At 47.4% G+C, this 22,111-nt stretch overlaps 1 protein-coding gene across 2 annotated transcripts in view; it reads left to right on the top strand.

The window, feature by feature from the left end:
• Positions 1–22,111, top strand: part of CLSTN2 (calsyntenin 2) — a gene marked incomplete at both ends in the record, with an annotated part of 638,376 nt that overhangs the window by 580,419 nt on the left and 35,846 nt on the right. For both annotated transcript variants that reach the window (XM_082654156.1, XM_082654157.1), the window contains one exon: positions 17,737–17,899. In XM_082654156.1, the coding sequence (XP_082510282.1) occupies positions 17,737–17,899 (163 nt within the window). The remainder of the gene's footprint in view (positions 1–17,736; positions 17,900–22,111) is intronic.

Here is a 22,111-nt window from a genome sequence, read left to right as displayed (position 1 = left end):
TTTCTAACCAGCTCCCTGGGGACACCTGTGCTGCTATCAGGTGCTGCTGCCTATGGATGGCTCACACTTTGCTCAGCAAGGCTTTCCAGCCAGGCTCTGGACACAGCCTCACTGTGAGACCTTGGGCAAGTTATTTAGCCTCTGTGGATCTGTAAAATGGGGAAAATAATACTACCATCTCCAAGAGTTGTTGGAAGAACTGATTAAGGCAATGCGTGCTAAGTTCTTAGCCCAGTGAGTGGCACAGAGCAGATAAGAGAGGTCAGTACTCACTGTACCACTGATAAGTGGGGATCACAGGAAGACGAAGTAGGAGCTTTCTCTTAAGGGTGCCTTTCCCTGGGAAGACATTTCAGAGATTTTGAAGAGCACATCGTTCAGGCTTAGCACTGCCTGGAACCACGGCCAACTAATTCCATACCTCTGAATGCAAAGACCGTTAGCATTTTAGGAAAACAAGTCCCTATTAAACAGCGTTTAGTTCGTGGGGAAACCTGGCTTTGGGGAGATTGGGTAGTTCTCCAGCTACGTTGTGTGTGGCCAGCCTCACCCACTTAAATGTCTTTAGGTAGATGGGATCCTTGTTTGTTTATATAAAGTGGCCATAGGTTACACATAGTGAGGAACCCTCCTGAAGATACTGAGGGCGTTCAGGGGTCAGAGCAACTGCGCCTGGCATCAGTGAAGGATTTGGGGCTGGGATGGAGAGGTGGAGAGCAGTGTGGGGAGTAGGGTGTGGAGGGGTAGGAGCTGGCCTGGGTGGGCCAATCAGGGTGGGAGAAGTAGGAGAAGGAGGGTCAAGCGATGGAAGTAGGGTGCAGAACGGAGCCTAGAACCAAAAGACAACAGTGTGTTTGGAGAAGCAGGGATTATGAGTTGGGTAAGATGGGTGTGTTTGTTTCCTATTGTTATTGTACAAGTTGCCGCACACTTATAGCTTCAAGCAACACAAATTTATCTTACAGTTTGGAGGTCAGATGTGTGAAATCGGGACTAAAATCACGGTGTTGGAAGGGCTGTGTTCTTTCTGGGAGCCCTAGGGGAGAATGGGGTTCCTTGCCCTTTCCAGCGTCTGGAGGCTGCCCACATTCTTCAGCTCATGGCCCCTTCCTCCTTCTTCAAAGTCAGCACTCACACCACACCAGCCTCTGCTTCCTCACATCACCTCTGACTCTTCTGCCTCCCGCTCACTTATAAGGACCCTTGAGATTACATGGGGTTTACCCAGATCATCCAGGCTAATTTCTCATCTCAAAATCCTTCACTTAATCACTTCTGAAGACCCCCTTTGCCAAGTAAGGGAACATAGTCACAGATTTCAGGGATTAGGGTAGAGACATCTTTGGGGACCATTAGTCTGCCTACCAGTTGGGGGTGACTTAAATCCTGGGTGTCTGTCTCCCAGGCTTTTGTGAGAAATGCAACTTATTAAGGAAGTTCCTGAAAAAGAAAAAGAAAAGTTTATTCAAGAGTTTGGAACAAAGGGAAGAAGTTTTCATGACCCAGCTATATTAGCAGGTTCATAAGGAGAACCTCCCCCTCACACAGGGACTGAGGACCAAGGTCATACACAGCATCCTTCATCAGGATCTCTAGGAAGAGCCACAGGAGAGGCAAGGCAGCCCGCAGTCCATGAGGACCTGGGAGAGCACTCGTCCTTGGCCTTCCCTCCCTCTCCTCAGCACCACCCTCCGCTTACCTCCTAAATTCAGAAACTCCCTTAGAGCCTCGGTGTATGTAGGACAAATTCTCCTGTGTGCTTTTCCTTAACTCTCACACTATACCACACTCATAACTCTTCTGACACCAGATGTGTTTTTTTTTCTTTTCCACACCGAGCAATTTTGTCTAACACCAGCTGGGTGTCCGACAATTCAATTCAATTCTGACACTAACTGAAGTTAGCACAGATCCCAGAGATTAAGGGCTCAGTCACAGGAGACGGCTCCCACTTCAGGTGCCGATCTCAACTAGTAGGTTCCCAGGTTACCCACCACTTCTGTCCAGCTCAGCTACAAATCGGGGGTTCCCACGAACCCTTCCTTGGAGTGGATCATTTGCTAGAACAGCTCACAGGATTCAGGGGAACATTTACTTATGTGTATAAGTTTTATATAATAAAATCTACAGATAAAGAGCAGAGATGAACAGCCAGATGAAAAGATACATAGGGCGAGGTCTAGAAGGGTCCCAAACTCAGGACTGTCTGTCCCCATGAAATTGGGGTGTGTTCCGCTCCTAGTACATAGACGTGTTCACCACCCCGGAAGTTCCCCAAACCCCGCTGGGATTTTTATGGAGGTCTCATCATGTAGGCATGATAGATTAGTAACTCTTTTTCCATTCCTCCTCCCCTCTCCCCTCGCCATAGAATAGCGGGTACGACTGAAAATTCCAAGCTTCCCATCATGGCTTGGCCCTTTTGGTGACTGTCCTCCATCCACCAGATGTCACCTCATTAGAACAAATGACATTTCTATCACACAGGAGATTCCAAGGGGGTTAGGAGTTTGGTGTCAGATGCTCCTGTCACTTAGGAAATTGCCAAGGTCTTCGGAGCTCTGTGTCAGGAACTGGGGTCAGAGACTACACGTTAGAACAAAAGATTCTCCTAGCGCCCTTATTTACAAGGATTTTTAGGTCAGGAACCAGAAGTAGAGACCAATATTTTATTTACATATATATCTTATTATCTTACTCACACTCAAGCATAAGAATGAATGCTCTATGAAGTGGTTTTAAGTCTGAGCATCTCCCCTGCTTCTGCCACACCACTGGAGAGGGAACCTCAGAGGCACGGCCTGGAAGAGCCAAGGCTCCAGGCTCCCCGAGCAGGACCTCGGCCTCTTCCACATGAGGCAGGGCACCTAGCACATGGCAGGCTGCATGAGTATTCATTGAATGGATGAATGAATGGATGAACGATGAATGAATATAGTGTGCAGACTTTTCAATGGGATTAAATTATTTAATTAGGGATTCTCCTTTTATGTGTACTTCCTGAACACCTATAACATCTCACAGTTTACCATTATTACACAGGATTCAAAGAATCTTCGTTCCTCAAACCAAACCACAGTGGTGACCTATGTGGCCACTTTGCTGTTTCTGTCATGGTGCGTGGTAGGATGGAATGCTGGGCATAGCCTTGGAGCACTTTCTATGTCCCAGCCCTGCACTTTGGGAACATGGCAGGAACAAGAGAAGGCTGTTAGGGGTTGAACTGGGCCCCTCCAAAACAGATGCTAAAGTCCTAACCTCCAATACCTCAGAATGTGACCTTATTTGCAAAGTTGTTGTGACTGGAATTAGTTAAGATGAGGTCATACTGGAGTAGAGTGGGCCCGCAAACCAATATGACTGGTGTCCTTATCAAAAGATGGCCATGTGAAGAAGGAGGATTGGAGGGAGGCATCTGTGAGCCCAGGAGGGCCCGTGGCTACCCAACACTAGGCATGGAGCAGACCTTCCCTCGGAACCCTCAGAAGGACCAACCCTGCCGACACCTTGATCTCAGACTTCTAGCCCACAGAACTGTAAGACCAATAGTTCTTGGTCTTATAAGACGGGTGGGTGCTCCCTCATTGTAGCAGCCCTAGCAGCCTAATACAAAGGCCAACACAGAATTGTGGACTTAGACCTTCCCAGTCTTGTTTGAAGACTTTGTAAAACCTGGTCCTTGAACAGTGTAGCTTGGATAGAAGCCAGGATGAATGAGCCACACTTCTGTTAATGTGGAAGCCCATTTGTATTTTCTGATATCTACAGTCAGACCCAAGCTTGGAAACAGCAGGTGCTTTGCACCCTATCAGTGCTCAGAAGTCCACGCTGAGTGACCACCCTGGGCTAAGAGCTGGTCAGAGCACCCCACTTCTCTCCAAAGCCAGGGAAGGTTGGTGCTGGCAGAATTTTATGTTTCTTTGGGTGTTTTTTTTGGGGGGGTTGCAGGGGAAGTGGGGAGGGAGAAGAGATATTGCTGGATCCTAAACTGTTCCCAAAGCTTTGTAGGAGACTGAAACCCAGGTGTGAAAATTCCACATGGCAAATCTCCCTAACAGACTGGTCTTAAGACCTTGGATGTGCTAATGGATTTAAAACCACAACTGTTCCCTAAAGATTTCCACAAATTCTTCCAAACTTAATGGCAAACAAAGAACCCAATTTCTTTTCTGTGGAATTCCAAGCTGAGGCAACCTGTTCACACGTTGTCCCTGGAGGTCCCTGTGAAATGCAAACAGGCCTCTCTACAGAAATCTCTCTGCAGGGGGGAACAGGTGATCCACTTGTGGCAGGGATGGGTCTTTTCTGGAGCAACCATGATGCTCACAGCCAAGGCCCACTGACAGTCTGTAATTATAACCAGGCACTCCAGAGGCCACCAGAGCAAGATCCGTGTGGGAAGCCCACACGGTGGAGCCTCTGTGCTGCAGATTCATCCTCTCCGTTTGGAAAGCACACTTGTCTCAGCTACTCTGCCAGAGAGCTGACAGATACACACCGGGCAGGCATGTGGCCGAAGGTGAGTCAGGTTAGCCACGTGGCACCTGGTTTACGGAGCCAATACCTGAGGAAATCTTGGCGAGATCTGAGAGGTAGGACATGCTGGCTGACTTGTCCTGTGCTGTGTCTTTGGAGATGGAAACACTTAACCAATTCCGTTCAAGATCAGCTCAATTTTCCAAAGGGGCAGAATTTCTTATTTGAATTATTCAGAGGAGTTTTATTCGCTCACACCAAGATATATATCAACTAAACTATAATTATGTTTCTCTAACGGTATCCACTGAGATGCCTTCTTTTTTTTTTTTTTTTTAACTTGCAAGGAGAAGTCAAACTCTGTATTTCTGGACAACCAGCCTCAATATTCTGACTGGCAGGATGAAAAATTAATTTTCTTCAAATACATTATTGAATAGTTAGCTGCGTCTCAGCAACCTGTTTAATATACTGGGGTCCCCTTCAAAGAGCGTATGATTCATTCTCATCTTTGCCAAGAGATAACATTCAAAAGCACCTGATGACAGGAAACAGGAGTTCTGGGCTCCAGCCCTGCCACTAACAAGCTCTTTCACCTTGAACGAGTCCCTGATATTCTCTGGGCCCGAAGGCTGGTCGAAGGCTCCAGAGGACCCTCCCACCTGCTCTTCTGCAGCTCCTCACAGACATCCATTTCTCCCTCTCTACCTGAAGGCAGGAGCCTGAGGGCTCCCTAGGATGGGGTCTGTCCTCCTTGACACAGTGTGAACCTTTGCCACCCACCTCTCCTTCTTTGCGTATCTCTCCGTATAGTGCTCGCTGGGATTCCAGGTCTTTCAAGCGCTCCCCTCACCTTATTTTTAGAAAGGTCATGGGCACTTGGTACCCAGGATTTGGTCCCTATCATGGCTGAAAGGCTGTGTGCCCAGTAACAGAGGAAGAGGCCTCAGGGGAGAGCAGAGAGGGGTTGGCAGAACATGACAGCTGTTCACCTCTCCATTCATGCTTTCACTCATGCGATCTACATTTACCAAGAACCCGGAGACAGACGTGGTCCTTGCCCTCGTGGATCTCAGAGTCAAGGACTGGCCTCACCAATGAGATAGCCGCCAGCCACGTGTGACCGTCAAACCCTTGAAATGTGGCTAGTCTGAGCTGAGATGTGCTGTTAGTGTGACATGTACAATGGATGGCAAAGACTTCATAAGTAAAACGTGATGTACAATATCTAAGTTTTAATATTGATTACATGTTGAAATGATAAATGGATGTATCAGATTAAATAGAGCATAGTATTAAGTTAATTCACGGTAGCTACTGGAATATGCTGGATTACATATGTGCCTTGAGTGTTGAGAGGGACTTGGGAGGGTGGAGGTGGGCGGGGATGGTGTGGGCTGGCACAGAATAGCCTGGGTGGCATGGCGGGGAGACAGGCAGCACAGGAGGGCTGGGCACGTCCTGGACCACATGCGGGGAGGGCAGAGAGCTCATGCCAGGAACAATGGAAGTGGATGACGGTAATGAGGGGCAGGCAAACACCAACCATAACCCCTACTTTTCTTAAGCCCTCACTATGTCAGGTGCTGTTCTAAGTGTTTTATAGGTAATAAGTCATCTAAATGCAGTACTCATGAGGTGGTTACTATTGTCATCATTTCCATTTTATAGATGAAGAAACTGAGGCATAGAGAGGGGGTGTGGCTTGCTTGTCCTGTCACATTTTGCTCTCCCATGGCCAGGAAGTAGTCAAATGAGAATTTGAACCCGCGAGGCCTGATTCCAGAGCGTCAGAGTTGAACATGCTACAGCCCCTCTCTAGGGTCGGGCTGAGGGGTGAGCACCTTGTGGGGAATGGGCACCTCCACAGGTTTGGGGCAGCACAGAGCCCAGTCTGAGGAGACAGGAAGGCTCCTGGGGGCAAGGAGTTTGGGGGAGAAGGGCAGAGACTGATGGTCCCATGACACCTGTACTGCCAGGTTCTCTGCCCACCCTGTCACGAGCTGTCCCCTCACCCACTGTGCTCCAGCCACAGGGCCACCGCCTGCACTGTTCCCTCTGTCTTGAACATTCTTACCCCACTGGTCCCCTCACCTGCCTCCTTTCCTTCACCATCACTTCCGGTCTCCATAACTAGGTAAACCTCCCAATTAGGGGCTCATATGGCACCTGGTACCTCCCCTTCCTAGTATTTCTTTCAGATATAATGTTACATTTATTTATGCGAGCGTTTTATTTTCTGCCTATTCCCTTAGGGAAGGAACTGCGTCTGTTTTCCCTCACTTTTTATACTCCACACCTAGAATAATTCCTGACCCATAACTGCTATCAATCAATATCCACTGAATACATAATCAAATCTTCCTGTTCTAGCCATTGCACAAATAAAGAAACTGGCACTCAGCAAGTTTAAGAAACTTGCCCCAGGTCCAAGTCCAGGTAAGAGGGCAGAGGGGAAATTTCCTCCGAGCTGGCTCACTCCAAAACCACTGCCTCTCAGTGGGACTGCGAGGATGTGCTGGTGCTCCCAGGATGGGCATCAAAGCCAGAGGCTGCGGGGAGGACTGAGCAATAGGCATGGACCCTTTCCTGGCCAGAGTCATACTGGGACTCACCCGTATCTGACAACTTTTACCCTCCTTCCTTTACCCCATGAGGCTCCCACCTTCCGGAGCTCTCCATGCCTGCTGAGCTTTTGCAATGCTTCCTCTTGTGCTGCCAACCTGATGAGGTTGCCAGGATTCCAAGTGTTTGTTTGTTTGTTTTTTGGCGATACGCGGGCCTCTCACCATTGTGGCCTCTCCTGTTGCGGAGCACAGGCTCCAGACGCGCAGGCTCAGTGGCCATGGCTCACGGGCCCAGCCGCTCCGCGGCATGTGGGATCCTCCCAGACCGGGGCACGAACCCATGTCCCCTGCATCAGCAGGCAGACTCTCAACCACTGCGCCACCAGGGAGGCCCAATTCCAAGTGTTTGACACACATATGGGCTCATCCCGATGATCATGCTCCAGCTTCCTGAGCTGGACTCTTGTCATCCTTTTCTTTCTTTTTTTTTTTAAAAAAAAAACATTTATTTTTCACAGTTCTAGAGGCTGGAATCCAAGATTAGGGTTGCCACCCTTTCAACCAATTCCACTGTTGCTGGCTTTTACTGTAATCATTCATTCGTTCGGTAGTTGTCAAGTGGCCATCATTTCCCTTACACCATACCTCGAGAAGCTCACAGTCTTTTGCGGGAGGGGGTTGCACCCACAGGATGAGATTGTAAACACCTCAACCCCATCCTAAAGTGACTCCATTTCAACCCCCTTTCTCAAGCCGAGCGATCCGCTTGGTCTTTGTGCAGCTGATTATGATCAGGGAAAGAGCAGCAGAGGAGAAATAGTCTCTTTTCTAACTGTCTAATTGAAGACATGTGCTTCCCGGCCTGTGAAAATATTGAACTCACTCTGTACACGGTTGCTTACAAACTGCAACAGGCAGGCCGTGCCTCCGAGGCTCAGATCGGAGCCCCAGGGCCCTGACAGGTTTCAGCTGTTCAGGAAATTCAGGAGGAAAATGTCTGCATGTGAATTCCATGGCACGTCCCGGAAACCAAAACCAGGGAGGAGTGAAAAAGCTGGGCAGGCTTGCGAGGCTTTTTGTTTTGGGGGGCAAGGGAGTCCTAATGCTTATTGGGGAAGCTGGGAGAAATGAGTGATCAGAGGCAGGAAAGCTTCAGCGTCGGTGGGGAGGGATGCAGGCAGTGGCGGGGTGGGAGACGGTGGCATATGGTGGACAGTGGGAAACACTGGCGGAAATCTTCCTGTTGTGTTCACTGTAGCATTCCCAGTGCCCGGAAGTGCCTGGGACATAGTGGGCGCTCAATCAACCTGTGTTGAATGAACTGGATGAATCTCACACCATGTGTCTTCTGAGATTTTTTGTTGCAGGTGATGTTCATAGGTGCCCAACAGGAAAATAAAATAAATGAGGTCAGAAAATTCAGCAAACTGACTATTCTATCTGCCACATTAGCATATTAAGTTCTCTGAGGCGGAGGTTCTCAAACTTAGCCCATCTGAATCACCTGGAGGGCCTGCTGAAACACAAGCTGCCAGGCCCCACCTCCAGAGTTTCTGTTCAGTGGGTCTGGGGTGGGGCCTGAGAATCTGCATGTCTAGCAAGTTCCTCAACGTCTTAGCTCAGGCTGCTATAACAAAATACCACAGACCAGCAGTTTAGACAACAGACATTTATTTTCTCACAGTTCTGGAGTCTGGGAAGCCCCAGATTAAGGTTCCTGCAGATATGATTGCTGGTGAAGGCCCACTCCCTGGGCTGCAGATGGCTGCCTTCTCCCTGTCTCTCGTGACAGAAAGAAAAGGAGGGGACTCTGGTCTTTCTTCCTCTTCTAATAAGGGCACTAATCCCACCATGGGGGCCCCACCTGCATGACCTCATTGAAACCTAATTATCTCCCATAGACCTCACCTACAAACATCATCACATTGGGGGTTAGGCCTTCAACATATGCATTTTGAGGGGATACAAACATTCAGTTCATAGCACTAGGTGATGCTGATGCTGCTGGTCTCACACTCTGAGAACCACAGTTCTGAGTCACCTTGCAAAAAGAAATCTGTTTTACTGTGTTCAGTAAAACTTTTCCAAAATATTCTTGTCTCTGGAAGCCATTGTTCATGGTACATCTTGCAGGACAGTGTTTTACAAAACCCAGTTGGGAAAGAAGCCTGAAAGGGTCTGCAGAGAACATTTTCCTGAGTGATGGCTAGTGAGGGGCCACATAGCCATTGGCTGGTCCTGTCCCGCCTACTCACTCCTGCAGGACACAGAGCCCTTGGAATGCACAGTCCCTACTTCACTGAGAGCAGGATTTGTGCTCTAACCTCTGGCTCGCACATCAACTCAGGCAACCCTACCTCTGTGGGGCTTTGCAGAATTTGCCAATTAGCCCAAGCCTGGGCAAGAGAAGCTTTGGCCTGGATGAGAGACCAATTGAAGTGCACTTTTTCACTAAGTGGAAATGAGGCCCATTAGTAAGGCCTGAAAGTTAAGGGATCTTCCCAGGGTGTCATGCTGGGGGGTGGTGGGAAGGAAAAAACCAGCTGGTCCAGTGAGTTGGTTATGTAGGCAAAAATCATAGAATGGTGCCAGAGTCCCACGTAAATCATTGTTGCCTAATAACAGTGTGTCTTCTCTCCCCATGGATGAGGGTAGATCCGGGGTGCTAGAAACTCTTGATTTACACTCTCCAAGCACAAATTACGAGAACAGTTTTTCAGGATGGTTTTGAAGATTTGTCCGAATGTTCCTCAACCAAATTGCAAATGGGGGTGGTCTGTGTGACTCAGATTACCTTTCATGTTTCCTGCTCCCCTGTGCTCCGCTGCCCTGAGTCAGCAGTTGTTTTTTAATTTTTTTTTTATTTTAACATCTTTATTGGAGTATAATTACTTTACAATTGTGTGTTAGTTTCTGCTTTATAACAATGTGAATCACCTATACATATACATATATCCCCATATCTCTTCCCTCTTGCGTCTCCCTCCCTCCCACCCTCCCCACCCCACCCCTCCAGGTGGTCACAAAGCACGTAGCTGACCTCCCTGTGCTATGTGGCTGCTTCCCACTAGCAATCTATTTTACATTTGGTAGTGTATATATGTCCATGCCACTCTCTCACTTTGTCCCAGCTTACCCTTCCCCTCCCTGTATCCTCAAGTCCATTCTCTAGTAGGTCTGCATCTTTATTCCCATCTTGCCCCTAGGTTCTTCATGACCTTTTTTTTTTTCAGATTCCATATATATGTGTTAGCATACGGTAATTTTTTTTCTCTTTCTGACTTACTTCACTCTGTATGACAGACTCTAGGTCCATCCACCTCATTACAAATAGCTCAATTTCATTTCTTTTTATGGCTGAGTAATATTCCATTGTATATATGTGCCACGTCTTCTTTATCCATTCATCTGTCGATTGCTTTTTGACAGGAGGCCCAGCGGGTGCTTTCTGAGCTGTCATAAACACTTACTGCTGAAAACCCACTGAACTTCTCCCTGCCAGTTCAGAAGTGCAGGCAACCTCCTGGGGAAATCTTAAATAGATTTGCAAATAAGAGTGGCGTCTTTGCTCTGGCATGTGGTTGATCTTGGCACTAACTAAGACTTCATCTTTCTAATGTTCCAAAACAGTGGCCTGAGGGCAGATGGCCTTGCAGGTCCTCAGTGAGAACCCAGTTTGCATGCTTTCTGTCCTCCTGGTTCAATAGCTCTCCATTTCAGGAGCTCTCCAGTTCAGTTTTGACCTACCCTGCAGGAGCTTATATAGCACTGTCATCTGAATCTAACACTTGATAAGGCTGTTGCAATAAAGAAAAGCTTTCTAGAACACAAGGCACTAAAATAAAATAACACACTCCTTAGCGTGGTGTACAAATTTCTCAGGATCCCAGCTGCACTGCTCTCCACTAGCATCACCGCTGGCCTCACACATCTGACAGGATGCTGGTTGGAATGTATCCTTCTATCATGCGTAGAATTCATCTCTCTTTATTGCTTTATCAAATTCTTCATTTTGCTCTAATCTCATCTCTCTTCCAATTCACTAACTCTTTTGTCAGCTTTCTCGATTTTTTGTTTGTTTCAACAACTATGTCTTTTATTTCTGACATTTCTCTTTGCTTCTTTTTCAAACCTGCCTTCCCCTAACCCCCTTCCAATTGCTCCATTTTCTCTGGTTCCTGGAACGTGAGTTTTGATGCTTTTTCTCACACACGCAAAGGATTGTTCCCTCTTTGTTTTATCAGTGTTTACTCTGAGCTCATCTCCGGCAGGAATTGTCCTGCTCATGCCCTAGGTTGTGGGCACGTCTGTCCAGAGGTTTTGAGTATATCTTTGATAAAGGCCTAAAGACTTCAAGGATACATTTTTTAAAAAAATATCTATTTATTTATTTACTTTTATTTTTGGCTGCGTCGGGTCTTAGTTGCGGCATGCAGGATCTTTCGTTGCAGCTCGAGGGCTCTTTGTTGTGGCACATGGGCTTCTCTATAGTTGTGGCGCGCAGGCTCCAGAGCACGTGGTCTCAATAGGTACGGTGCGCAGGCTTAGTTGCCCCACGGCACGTGGGATCCTAATTCCCTGACCAGGGATCCAACCTGCGTCCCTTGCATTGGAAGGCGGATTCTTAACCAATGGACACCAGGGAACTCCCAAGGATGCATTTTTATAGTGTCTGACTTCTGGATTTCCACACCATGTGGGCTGTTTACACTTGGAGCCAATGCGCATGCTTAGAGCAGGCTTGGGTGTGTAACGTCTCAGAGGAGACGTGTCAGAGAGGTTGGCTGGCTTCCTCCCAGCATCCTTAGGTTGATGTCAGTGGTTGTCCCAAGACCCAGGCTTCAGACAGTCCCAGGCTTTATGCAGACATGCCAACTCGAGTTTTCTTTGCACGGGGACCTGAGACATTCCTCACTTTCGTGGGCTTCGAAACCATGGCTGATAGCCTGAGCCTTTCTAACTCTCTTATTTTTGTTTTATTTTGTTATTGCTGTTGTTATAGTTTGTGCAGCATCTCAATGTATTTGGAAAAGGAAAAGAGTTTCCAGGTTTGTTCAGGTTGAAAATATGCTCTAAGCATTGGGGGTGCTTTATTTTAGCTCATTTCACACAGTAACCCTACGATGTAGATACTATTATTATCCTCACTGTACAGATGGAGTTGAGGATTAGGAAGCTTTACGTATTTTCCCAAAGTCCAGAACATAATTCCCCAGAAATTCCTAAAGCAGATGTGACACCCAACCCGTGACCCCCAGGCTTGACCTGCGTGGACCCCCCACCCCCTCCTTGGCTGCCCTGCTCACCACACTCTGTGGCTGCCTTCAGCCCCAGGGCAGCCCCTCACTCTGTCTGCCCCCCACTCATACCAAAGCTTTCCCACCCTTCCCCTGCTACATTTGGCCCGCTTCCCCTGCTGAAATGCTTTCCATCTTGCAACAGCCTGTCCCACACATACTTTCTCAGCCTTTCCCCTCTCTAGTACTTATTATAAGCTCTGAGTAGGAGCGAGGGTGAAGAGATGAGAGTGGACAAGAGAAACATCATCAGAACTTGGCAGTAACTTAGCTGGAGGGAGGGGCAGAGGGAGGAAGTTGAAAGCAATGCCCAGTGTCCCAGCTTGGATGCCAGATTGGATGAAGGAGCATTTGCTGAGGCAGGGAACACAGAACAGGGAGCAGGCAGGGCTGGAGCACGGGGCTGTAGAGCTCAATATTGGACATGGTGAGTTTGAAGTGCCTGTGGAACATCTAGTGGACCATTCAGGGGCAATCTGACATGTGAGTCCATCGCTCAGAAGATAAGTATCTGCTCAAGATCCTGATTTGGCAGTCTGCATGCAAAGCTGAGCCGGTGGCTGTGTATGGAATGGAAAGAAGAGAGGCCAAGCAGGGAAGCCCACCATGGGGTTGTGGTTCACTTAACATCCAGTAGCAACGCCTTGAGGTTAGAAACCATGTCATTTCTTTCCCTGTATTTTCTAATAATTTTCTGCCCAAGACACAACTGGTCCTCCTGCTTTACAGGGTTGCAGTGAGGATTAAATAGTACAAGGGAGAGGAAAAGCTGCTTTGACATTGAGAAGCTTGTTCCAAGATTGATTGTTGCTATGACGACCATCCTCCTGCAGCCCCCAAACCCCCACAAGTCCTGTTGCCTACAGAAGAAAAGCTGTTCAAGTCCTCGGGCCTCAGTTCCAAGCTATCCTTGCAGCCTCATCTGCCACTCCTCACCTTGCCCAAACCAACGTGACCCCTCCAAGCTCTGTGTCTGTGCTCCTTCCCTCCTCCCAGTGCAATCAGACACCCGCCCCCGCCACGGCATCACCCTGGTGCCTTGCACAAATCTGTGGACATGAGTCACAACTATTACAAGCTTTTCTGTCAATTCTGTGTCTGAACTGGAAGCTCCATGAGGGCAGGTGCCTTCTTTTCTTCAAAAAGCAGGATATGCAGTTAGTAAATGTCTATAGGAGTGAGTGAATGAGTGAATCTCCATTTGCCCCAAACCTACTAGCTTCTTTGCCAATTGAAAGGACAGATGAATGAGGAAATAAAAGGTTTCTGCTCCATTTTCCTGGAATTTTTCCTTGCCATCTATTCCTAATGAAATCTTAACAGTTTTAACCACCCTAAATGCCACCTTCTCTCAACCAGAAGTCTGGATCTCACAGTGCTTTGCACCTTGTCTGTAAGACTTATCTCAATTCCGATTGCATCTGAGTCTTCTGTGTATTTGATACCTAACCACCACCACCATGCCCTGCCCCAGATTGAAAACCTTGCAGGCAAAGCATGTATCTGCTAAGTGCTGCATCCCAAGCAGCCCTTAGTACATTCCCTCGCACATTGGTTCATAGGTAAATGTATCTCACGTTGAATAACTGCGTTCAAAAATACCTGACTCCCTGGGAAAACCAACTCAGAACTTCCAATGGGGCCCATTCAAGGACATTTGGACCAACTTGTGGGCAGCCTGATCTCCTCCCCTGTCATGGGAGGCTTCCCCAGTCTCCAACTCAACCCTGCAGTACCAGCCTGCTCCCAACTCAGACCTCCTTGGCGTTGTCCCTGCCATCACCCTTTTGGGCGGATATCCAGCATTTGTCCCTGGGCCTCGGTCTCTGATTCACTCCCCAGCTAGACAGCAGCTACCACCAGGCACTGTGGGAACACCTGCAGGTTTCCAGAGGGCAAAGCGTCTTTGGGCCAGCTGAGGGCTTGGGCATTGTCTCTGGGGGTGGCATTGGACATGGCTGGTGCCAGCTGGGTGCCCCAGGGATTCATGCACACTCAGGAATGAAAGTTCCTCTCTCCCCCCAGGAAAGGTCACTTTGCCTAATTTCCTCCTTTCATGGTGGAGCCATTGCCTTGACACAGTTATTTTTGCTGCCTCCTGGCTTGATCATTTTTCAGTTTCCCTGCAGAGGGTTAATGAGGGTCTCTTTCTCATCACAGATCCACATGTATGAAACCCTAATTAGGCGTTTCCTTTAGCTGCCTTCATAGATTACTTGGTGCAGGAAGTCTGCAGGAGTAAACCCAGTCTGACTGATAACCTCTGTTTGGACGCCGAGTTAGGAGCTCACTGGGGAAGCTCCCAACCTTTACTACCTCTAGGTCAGCTCAGGCTGCTCCCCACTCCCAGAAGGCCCTACCTTCTGACCTCGGAAAATATAAATCTTGCCATCTTTTGTGACCCATATTAAAATAAGATAAAAACATATCCCCCTTCCAAATTGCCATATTAAAATAAGATAGAATGTATCCCCCTTCCAAATTGCCAGGATTTTCTATTTTTTTAAATACTCAGTGAGGTAAAGGTACAGTGCACGAGCAGTCTCACACTGTGTGGCAGGGGCATAAATAAGCACAAACTACTGCAGGAAAAAATTGGATGATGTATCGTCAAGAGCCTTCAAACATACCTCCAACGTGTGATCCAGTAATTCCATTCCAGGAATCTCTTCCAAGGATATAATCAGAAATGCAGAGAAACATTTGTGCAAAAAGAAATTCATTGTGGTATCATTTATAATTGCTGGTACCCAATGAATACCTGAGAATAAGGGAATAATGAAGTATAAAATATAGCATAGTATCATGGAGTGTATCCATATTATACAGCCATGTAAAATGAAGATAGTAAAGGCATTTTAATACTGATGTTAAGTGAGATAAGCAAACTTTCAAGTTGTATGTACAGTGTGTTCCAAATAGACCTTTCCCAACTCTTTTTTCACGGGATGCTTATAGGAATGCTATAAATAGAAAAGTTCCGTTTTCCCAAAAGGTTGAAAAATTGTTACAGGTGTATACTTTGAGGCTGCTGGGAACCTTGGATAGGCTAATGACATGGGAAATGAAAACACAAAAACAAAAACCAAGGCTTCACTGTTTTTTAAGGTGGGACATCACTGTTTTTAGGTGGGACATCACAGGGGCTGCTGTTCATGCAGCACATTTCAGAAAAGCTGGGGGATGTGGGGATGCCTAGGAGAAGATTGTAACGTTGACAGGGATTGCTACTCCTGTGAAGCTACGGACTTATTTTGCTTCCTCCTTGGCATTTTTTTGTATTGTCCTACAAAAATGCTGTGAGTGTTGGGAAAGAAAGCGGGCCAGAGAACCAGCCTCCATCCAGCTACGGCAGATGCAGAGTGATGTAGAGTCAGCCAGTGCGTGGATTCAACATGGCAGCCGGGCCCGAGAGGGAGGCCACTGGAAGAGTGGTGATGGTGGCCTGGGCAGGGGAGCCCCCCAGTGCTGCCTGATGGGGTTCTGCCTGTATTTCAAAGGGCATGAGGTGTGGACAGGGTCACGGCACTGCCATCTGTCTGCTCTCCACCCTGGGACTGGTCAGAGGTTTCCTGATGCCTCAGAGACCATTCCCAGGATGTTCTGACTGGCCATCCGTGATTGCAAACCCCAAGTCCAGCGTGCACTGGGTCTCCTTGGATTAGATGCTTCCTCATTCAGAACTCTCCTTAGTTCCCCACTCTTTCATCACCCCTAGACTGTGTCTTCAGATCTTCTTTGGTGCCACACCTACACCCCTAGGTCAGCCTCACCTGGGTCAGAGACCCACCCCAAGATCCCTGCACCCAACCCAGTGTCTGGTCTCAGGCATAAAGCAGGAGGTGGGTGTAAGTAGAGTTAGGACCTCTAGTGAGATGTGTCAGGTACTGAGCTGTACACTCAGTGAAGTCGAACAGGATTTCGGAGACATCTGCCTGGACCCCTCCTGCTTACCTTCCAAGGGCCCCTAAAATATTCATCAGGCTTTATCAGGTTAATGGATTTCAAAAGAAGCAATTTTCTGAGACATGAAACAGAACCGTATAAAAAGAACATTAAGGGGAAAAAATCTTATTCCAGAATGAAAGGGAAAAGATCATTTAGCATCCCTTTCGTGTTATCTATTCATGAGAAACAGCACATTTAACCCAGAGCGGGGTGTAGGGAGGACTTTGACGTCCTCACTTGGGGTCACCTTCATGCAGAACTCATCTGTCTGCATTGCCACAGACGGCAGGGGCAATGGAGACAAGAGGACACAGATGAGAGACACTTCCGAGGTGGACTCCACGGGGTACAGAGGGATCTGAGGGAGAGGGAGTGGGGAGGAGAGAGAGCCTAATGCGACTTCCAAGACACTTGCTTAGGGGGCCGGAGGGAGGCGGCTCCCATCCCCAGCCTTGTCACCTTTTATGCTTCCTATCGCTTTTCCCAAGACGTGTGCCATACTGGTTTCTATTTTGCATGATGCTGTGGGAGTTGAGCATCTTGAGGTCAGGAATTGTGACTTTATCCTGGCCCCCAATGTCTCTACCCACCCATTAAGGTTAGATTTTCATTCCCAGGCCTAAGACCAGAAATCACAGGTGCAAAAGTTGTGAGGGGACATGAGTGCAAGAGTGCTGTGCACTGAGTCCAGCCAGGAGGACCCACTTGTTGTTCTTCTCTAGCTCCCCAGGCACTCTAAGGAAGGATAAAACTGAGTCCTCTTGGGCAGACTGTCTGTCTCAGAATTTATTTTGCTTGGGTTGAAGGGAGGGTGAGACTACAACAGCTCCTCAGACAAGCCTTAATCTAGAGACAAAGGAATTGCCGGTGTGGGGGGGGTTCCTATTCTTCTGAAACTCATTCTTCTTCCTCTTCCCATGGTCATTGCTTCCTCCTTGATCCTTCCTAACTCCTAATTTTTTCCTCTTCTATTTTCTTCTTTCTCTTTCCCTTCCTCTGCCCCTTCTCTATCTTCTTCTTCATTTCTACTTCCAATCTAGCATCCTTCCTGGAGCTTAGAAAAACAATTTTAAATTTACTCTCTCTCTATTGAAAAACTAAGAAAAATTTGATACAGCGCAAATTTAAGCGGACACCTCCACCGTCCACCAAGGACTTGCCAGCCTAGAGAGCTGGTAATTATGTGACCAGGATAATCTGCCGATAGCCAGATGTTTGCCTGACGATTAGCTTCTCAGGTGTTCCTATGCTCCACGGTTTGCCCCATCACGTTTGATTTGAGTTTCTATAACCTCAGTGCATATCAACCATTATGTTCATTGAGTTCTTTGCAATAAACATTGTTGATCTAAAGGTCTCTTCTCCCTCTCTCATAATTAGAATAACAGTCTGTTTGATGTTTCACTGCCTATTCAATTTTAAGTGTTGCTTCTCTTTCTTTCCACTAGATTTGTGACAAAGAATGGCATTACTATGTCATCAATGTGGAGTTTCCTGTGGTTACCTTATACATGGATGGAGCAACGTATGAACCATACCTGGTGACCAACGATTGGCCCATTCATCCGTCTCACATAGCCATGCAACTTACGGTCGGCGCTTGTTGGCAAGGTAACCCTAAGTCCAGACCTTCTTCCTGGCCCATCTGCGTACGGTCCATGAAAGGTACTGACAGAGAAAAGGGCAAAGCAAGTGGTATGAGAATCAGCCAGGAAAATTTTCTATCCCTTACTAATAAAACAGGACTTATAAAAATAAGGATGAATCCAGGCACTACGCTTGTATAATAATAAACACTTGGCTTGAGACCAGATTTTGATTTTAGATAAACGTGAGAATTTCAGGTTGCCTCTGAGTTGCTAATGCCTTTTATTGTTCTGGAACCTTAGCCGGTTTCAAACTGGGGCTGTGTGGGGCTGAATGTGGAATCTTATAACAAAATTGCCAGTTGGCTCTGTTGACTGCTACACAGGTCAGGAGCCAAGGATGTCTCTTTATTCCCAATCAAATTATCCAAGACCCCAACCCTCTATACCGGGAATTCACAAATATGTGGGACGGAGGGAGCGGGTGGATTGCGCATAGGTTCAAAGCCACGAGAGGCCGCCCTCAAGTTCTGCTAAGCTCTGAGCCCCTTCCCTGCTCCCCAGGGATGGAGGCTCTTTGCTGCCTTCTCGCTTGAAGGTCCCTGCTCCCTCCTCATTTCCTCTGCTGCTGCCTCTCCTCCAGTCCCTGCACCCAGGCTAATCTCTTTGGAGGCAGGAAAACCAGCCCTCTGAGCATGCAGGTAGCCTCTCTATTCCCCACTCAGATTTGCTGGCATCTTTGTCATTGCCCCCTTAGCAGCTGGGTTGTTTTGAAGTACCAATGGGAGAGCAGAGGGGAAGTAAAATGCTACCCAAATAAGCAGGTTAGCACTTTGAGATGACTCGAACTCGTGTTGATGGATTCTTTGAACGTTACTAAGATCGGTGGCCTTGACCATTCGCCATGGGGGCTTAGGGGAAAGGTGGGTTATGGTATAAGAGTAAGTCTTCAGAGGGCTGGCTTCCTCTAGGGGAGACATAGGCCCCTCTGCACTGGGACGAAGAGTGAGTTCTGGGCAGCCCCATGCAAGAGAAGATGACACGAAGGGCAAATGGTGCAGCCCTGGGAGCACTAGAGACACAAAGTCCGGGAAGGAAACAAAGCAGGAATGAGGCAACAGAAGACAGTATATATTTTTTAATTGGAGTATAGTTGATTTACAAGGTTGGGTTAGTTTCAGGTGTACAGCAAAGTGATTCAGAGATATATATGTGTGTGTGTATATATTCTTTTTCAGATTCTTTTCCCTTATAGGTTATAACAAACTATTGAGTATAGTTTCCTGTGCTATACAGTAGGTCCTTGTTGTTTATCTATTTTATATATAGTAGTGTGTATATGTCAATCCCAATCTCCTAGTTTATCCCTCTCCCCACTTTCCCCTTTGTTAACCATAAATCTGTTTTCTATGTCTGTGAGTCTATTTCTGTTTTGTATATAAGTTCATTTGTATCTTTTCTTTTTAGATTCCACGTATAAACCAATCATATGATATCTGTCTTTCTCTGTCTGGCTTACTTCACTTAGTGTGATAATCTCTAGGTCCATCCACATTGCTGCAAATGGCATTATTTCATTCTTTTTTATGCCTGAGCGAGAGAGTGTGTTTTTGAGCAGAAGTCACCTACTTGAAGTCTGACGTACATCACGGGATAGTAGAAAGCTTCTCAGACATTTCAGTAGAATGTGATAGGAGCTTCCTCAGTATTGCAGAGTTCCCCAGGATAACAGGAAAGGAAGACGGTGTCATCTGGCAAGAGTCCATGAAACTAACTAGTATAGCAAGGCACCGATTTAGAGGTTGCACAGGAATCATCAGTCACTAAACACAGCTGCGCTGGAGCGATGGCTCAGTGCCCCAGCTGGACACCCCCAGTCAGCCCGTGGATATTCCGGAACATAGCCTGGATGCTGCCCATAAGATAAGGGGGCCCCAGTCATGTCCTCACCATGAACCTTACCACTACTCTTCCCTAGAGGCCCTCAGGGACCACATCTGGATCCCTGTCACCCCAGCCTGCAATGGAAACCTGCCCCGAACTCTAACAAGGCCAGTTGAAACCACTTTTTCCCAGTTACATGCCAACTGGGCAGACCAGCCCCACCAAAATAAAGTGATTTTATAAAGAATTAAGGGCTTCCCTGGTGGCGCAGTGATTGAGAGTCTGCCTGCCGATGCAGGGGACACAGGTTCGTGCCCCGGTCCGGGAAGATCCCACATGCCGCGGAGCAGCTGGGCCCGTGAGCCAAGGCCGCTGAGCCTGCACGTCCGGAGCCTGTGCTCCACAATGGGAGAGGCCACAACAGTGAGAGGCCCGCGTACGGCAAAAAAAAAAAAAAAAAAGAATTAAGATGGTCTCTTTGGATCAGTTAGAATAGGCTAAGTGGTGCTGTAGTGACAACCAAGCCCCAGTTCTCAGTTATTTAAGATAATTCTCACCTCATATCCACTGCAGAAGAGAGGGGACTCCTCTCTGCTTCTCCCAAGCAGACAGAGCAGCCACACTGCTGCACGCTGAGAAAGAAGAAAAAGAAAGCATGAGGGACGGTGCACAAGCCCTTAAAGCTTCTGCCTACAAGTGACACCAGTCATTTTTACTCACACATTATTGGCCAAAGCAAGTCACATGGCCACACCTAACTCCAACAAAGCCTGGAAGTGAAATCTACAATACGTCTGGAAGAAAAACTGGAAATATTGTATGAACGACACTGATGAACACTATGGTCTGTCCACTTAGTCAGCGATGTTCGTTTGACTGCCCTTCCCACAATAAAAATACAGCCACCCTTCTCTAAATGAGACAACCTCTAAGTCCCACCTGTGACTGGCGCCAAGCTCAATGTACAGGTTCTCTGAGTGATTCCTGATGATCTTTCCATTGGGTTGAGATGCACAGAAGGCTCTCTATCAGGCCCAGATGCGGCTCCACTCGATCTGGAGACCTATACACTAACAAGAAGTATTTGCTACCACCACAGCCATCACCCCCTCCATACGTGCACATGCACACAAACACGCGCGCACGCACACACACACACACAGACACACACACACTGTACAACAGTGGAATGAAGCAGAATAACCAAAAAACATTTCCACTATGTAAGAGGAATAGTTAGAGAAACACAGCAGTCTTTGGTCCACAGCAATTCTGAAATCCCTCTGGGCAGATGCTGTAAGGGCCGCTGTGCTAGGGTGGGACATGTTCTTTGTGATCCTTGACTCCATTCTCTGGGAGTTGATTCCTTCCTCAATATCCACCTAGGCCACATCTGAAGACGACATTGTCACTCCATAAATAGAAATTCTAATATTATACCTGATGACAATTTATTTAAAAGCTATACCACAAAAATGCTTTTCAAACCAAAGTGTACGTTCATTTTAAAAGAATGTGGGAGAGGGACTTCGCTGGTGGCAAAGTAGTTAAGAATCCACCTGCCAAAACAGAGGACACGGTTTTGAGCCCTGGTCCAGGAAGATCCCACGTGCCATGGAGCAACTAAGCCTGTGCACCACAACTACTGAGCCTGGGCTCTAGAGCCCATGTGCCACAACTACTGAAGCCCACGTGCCTACAGCCTGTGCTCCACAACAAGAGAAGCCACTGCACTGAGAAGCCCGCACACCACAACAAAGAGTAGCCCTCGCTCGCCGCAACTAGAGAAAGCCCGCGTGCAGCAATGAACACCCAATGCAGCCAAAATAAATAAATAAATAAAGATTTTTAAAAATGCTTTAAAAGAGTGTGGGAGAAAGAACGGTCACTAGGGTGTTTGAGTATTTCTGTGCTCTTCCCAGATAGATGCTAGGACCACTCTTCCTTGGAGTAAAGTGTGGCCATGTGATTTGCTTTGGCCAATTAAATGTGAGTGGAAGTGCCTTATGTCATTTCCTGGAGGAAACTTTAAGAGCCACTGTTGCAAGGAGGCCCTTTATGTACATGGATGTTTACAGTCCTCTGAGAAAGCACTAGGAAGTCCCCATTTGTGGATAAAAAAAACTGAGCGTCTGAGAGGTGAGGTAGCTTACCCAAGGTCACCCCGTCAGATTTGCCCAACCTCAACTCTTCGAAGCCTCTTCGCCTTCCACTGTGGCTTGCTGCCACTGTTGCTGATTGGTCATCTTGTTGATGTGATTATGTGTTTGGAAAAATGCAGGAACTGATGTGTATTGATACAAATGCTGTAAACCCTTTACTTTCTGAGATATCTGACAACTCTGGAATCAAA

This window comes from Grampus griseus (genome assembly GCF_964374135.1).
Source record: "Grampus griseus genome assembly, chromosome: 5".
In the NCBI taxonomy this organism is placed as follows: domain Eukaryota; kingdom Metazoa; phylum Chordata; class Mammalia; order Artiodactyla; family Delphinidae; genus Grampus; species Grampus griseus.
The sequence above is the reverse complement of the archived record's forward strand: the minus strand, read 5'-3'. Positions and strand labels throughout refer to the sequence as shown.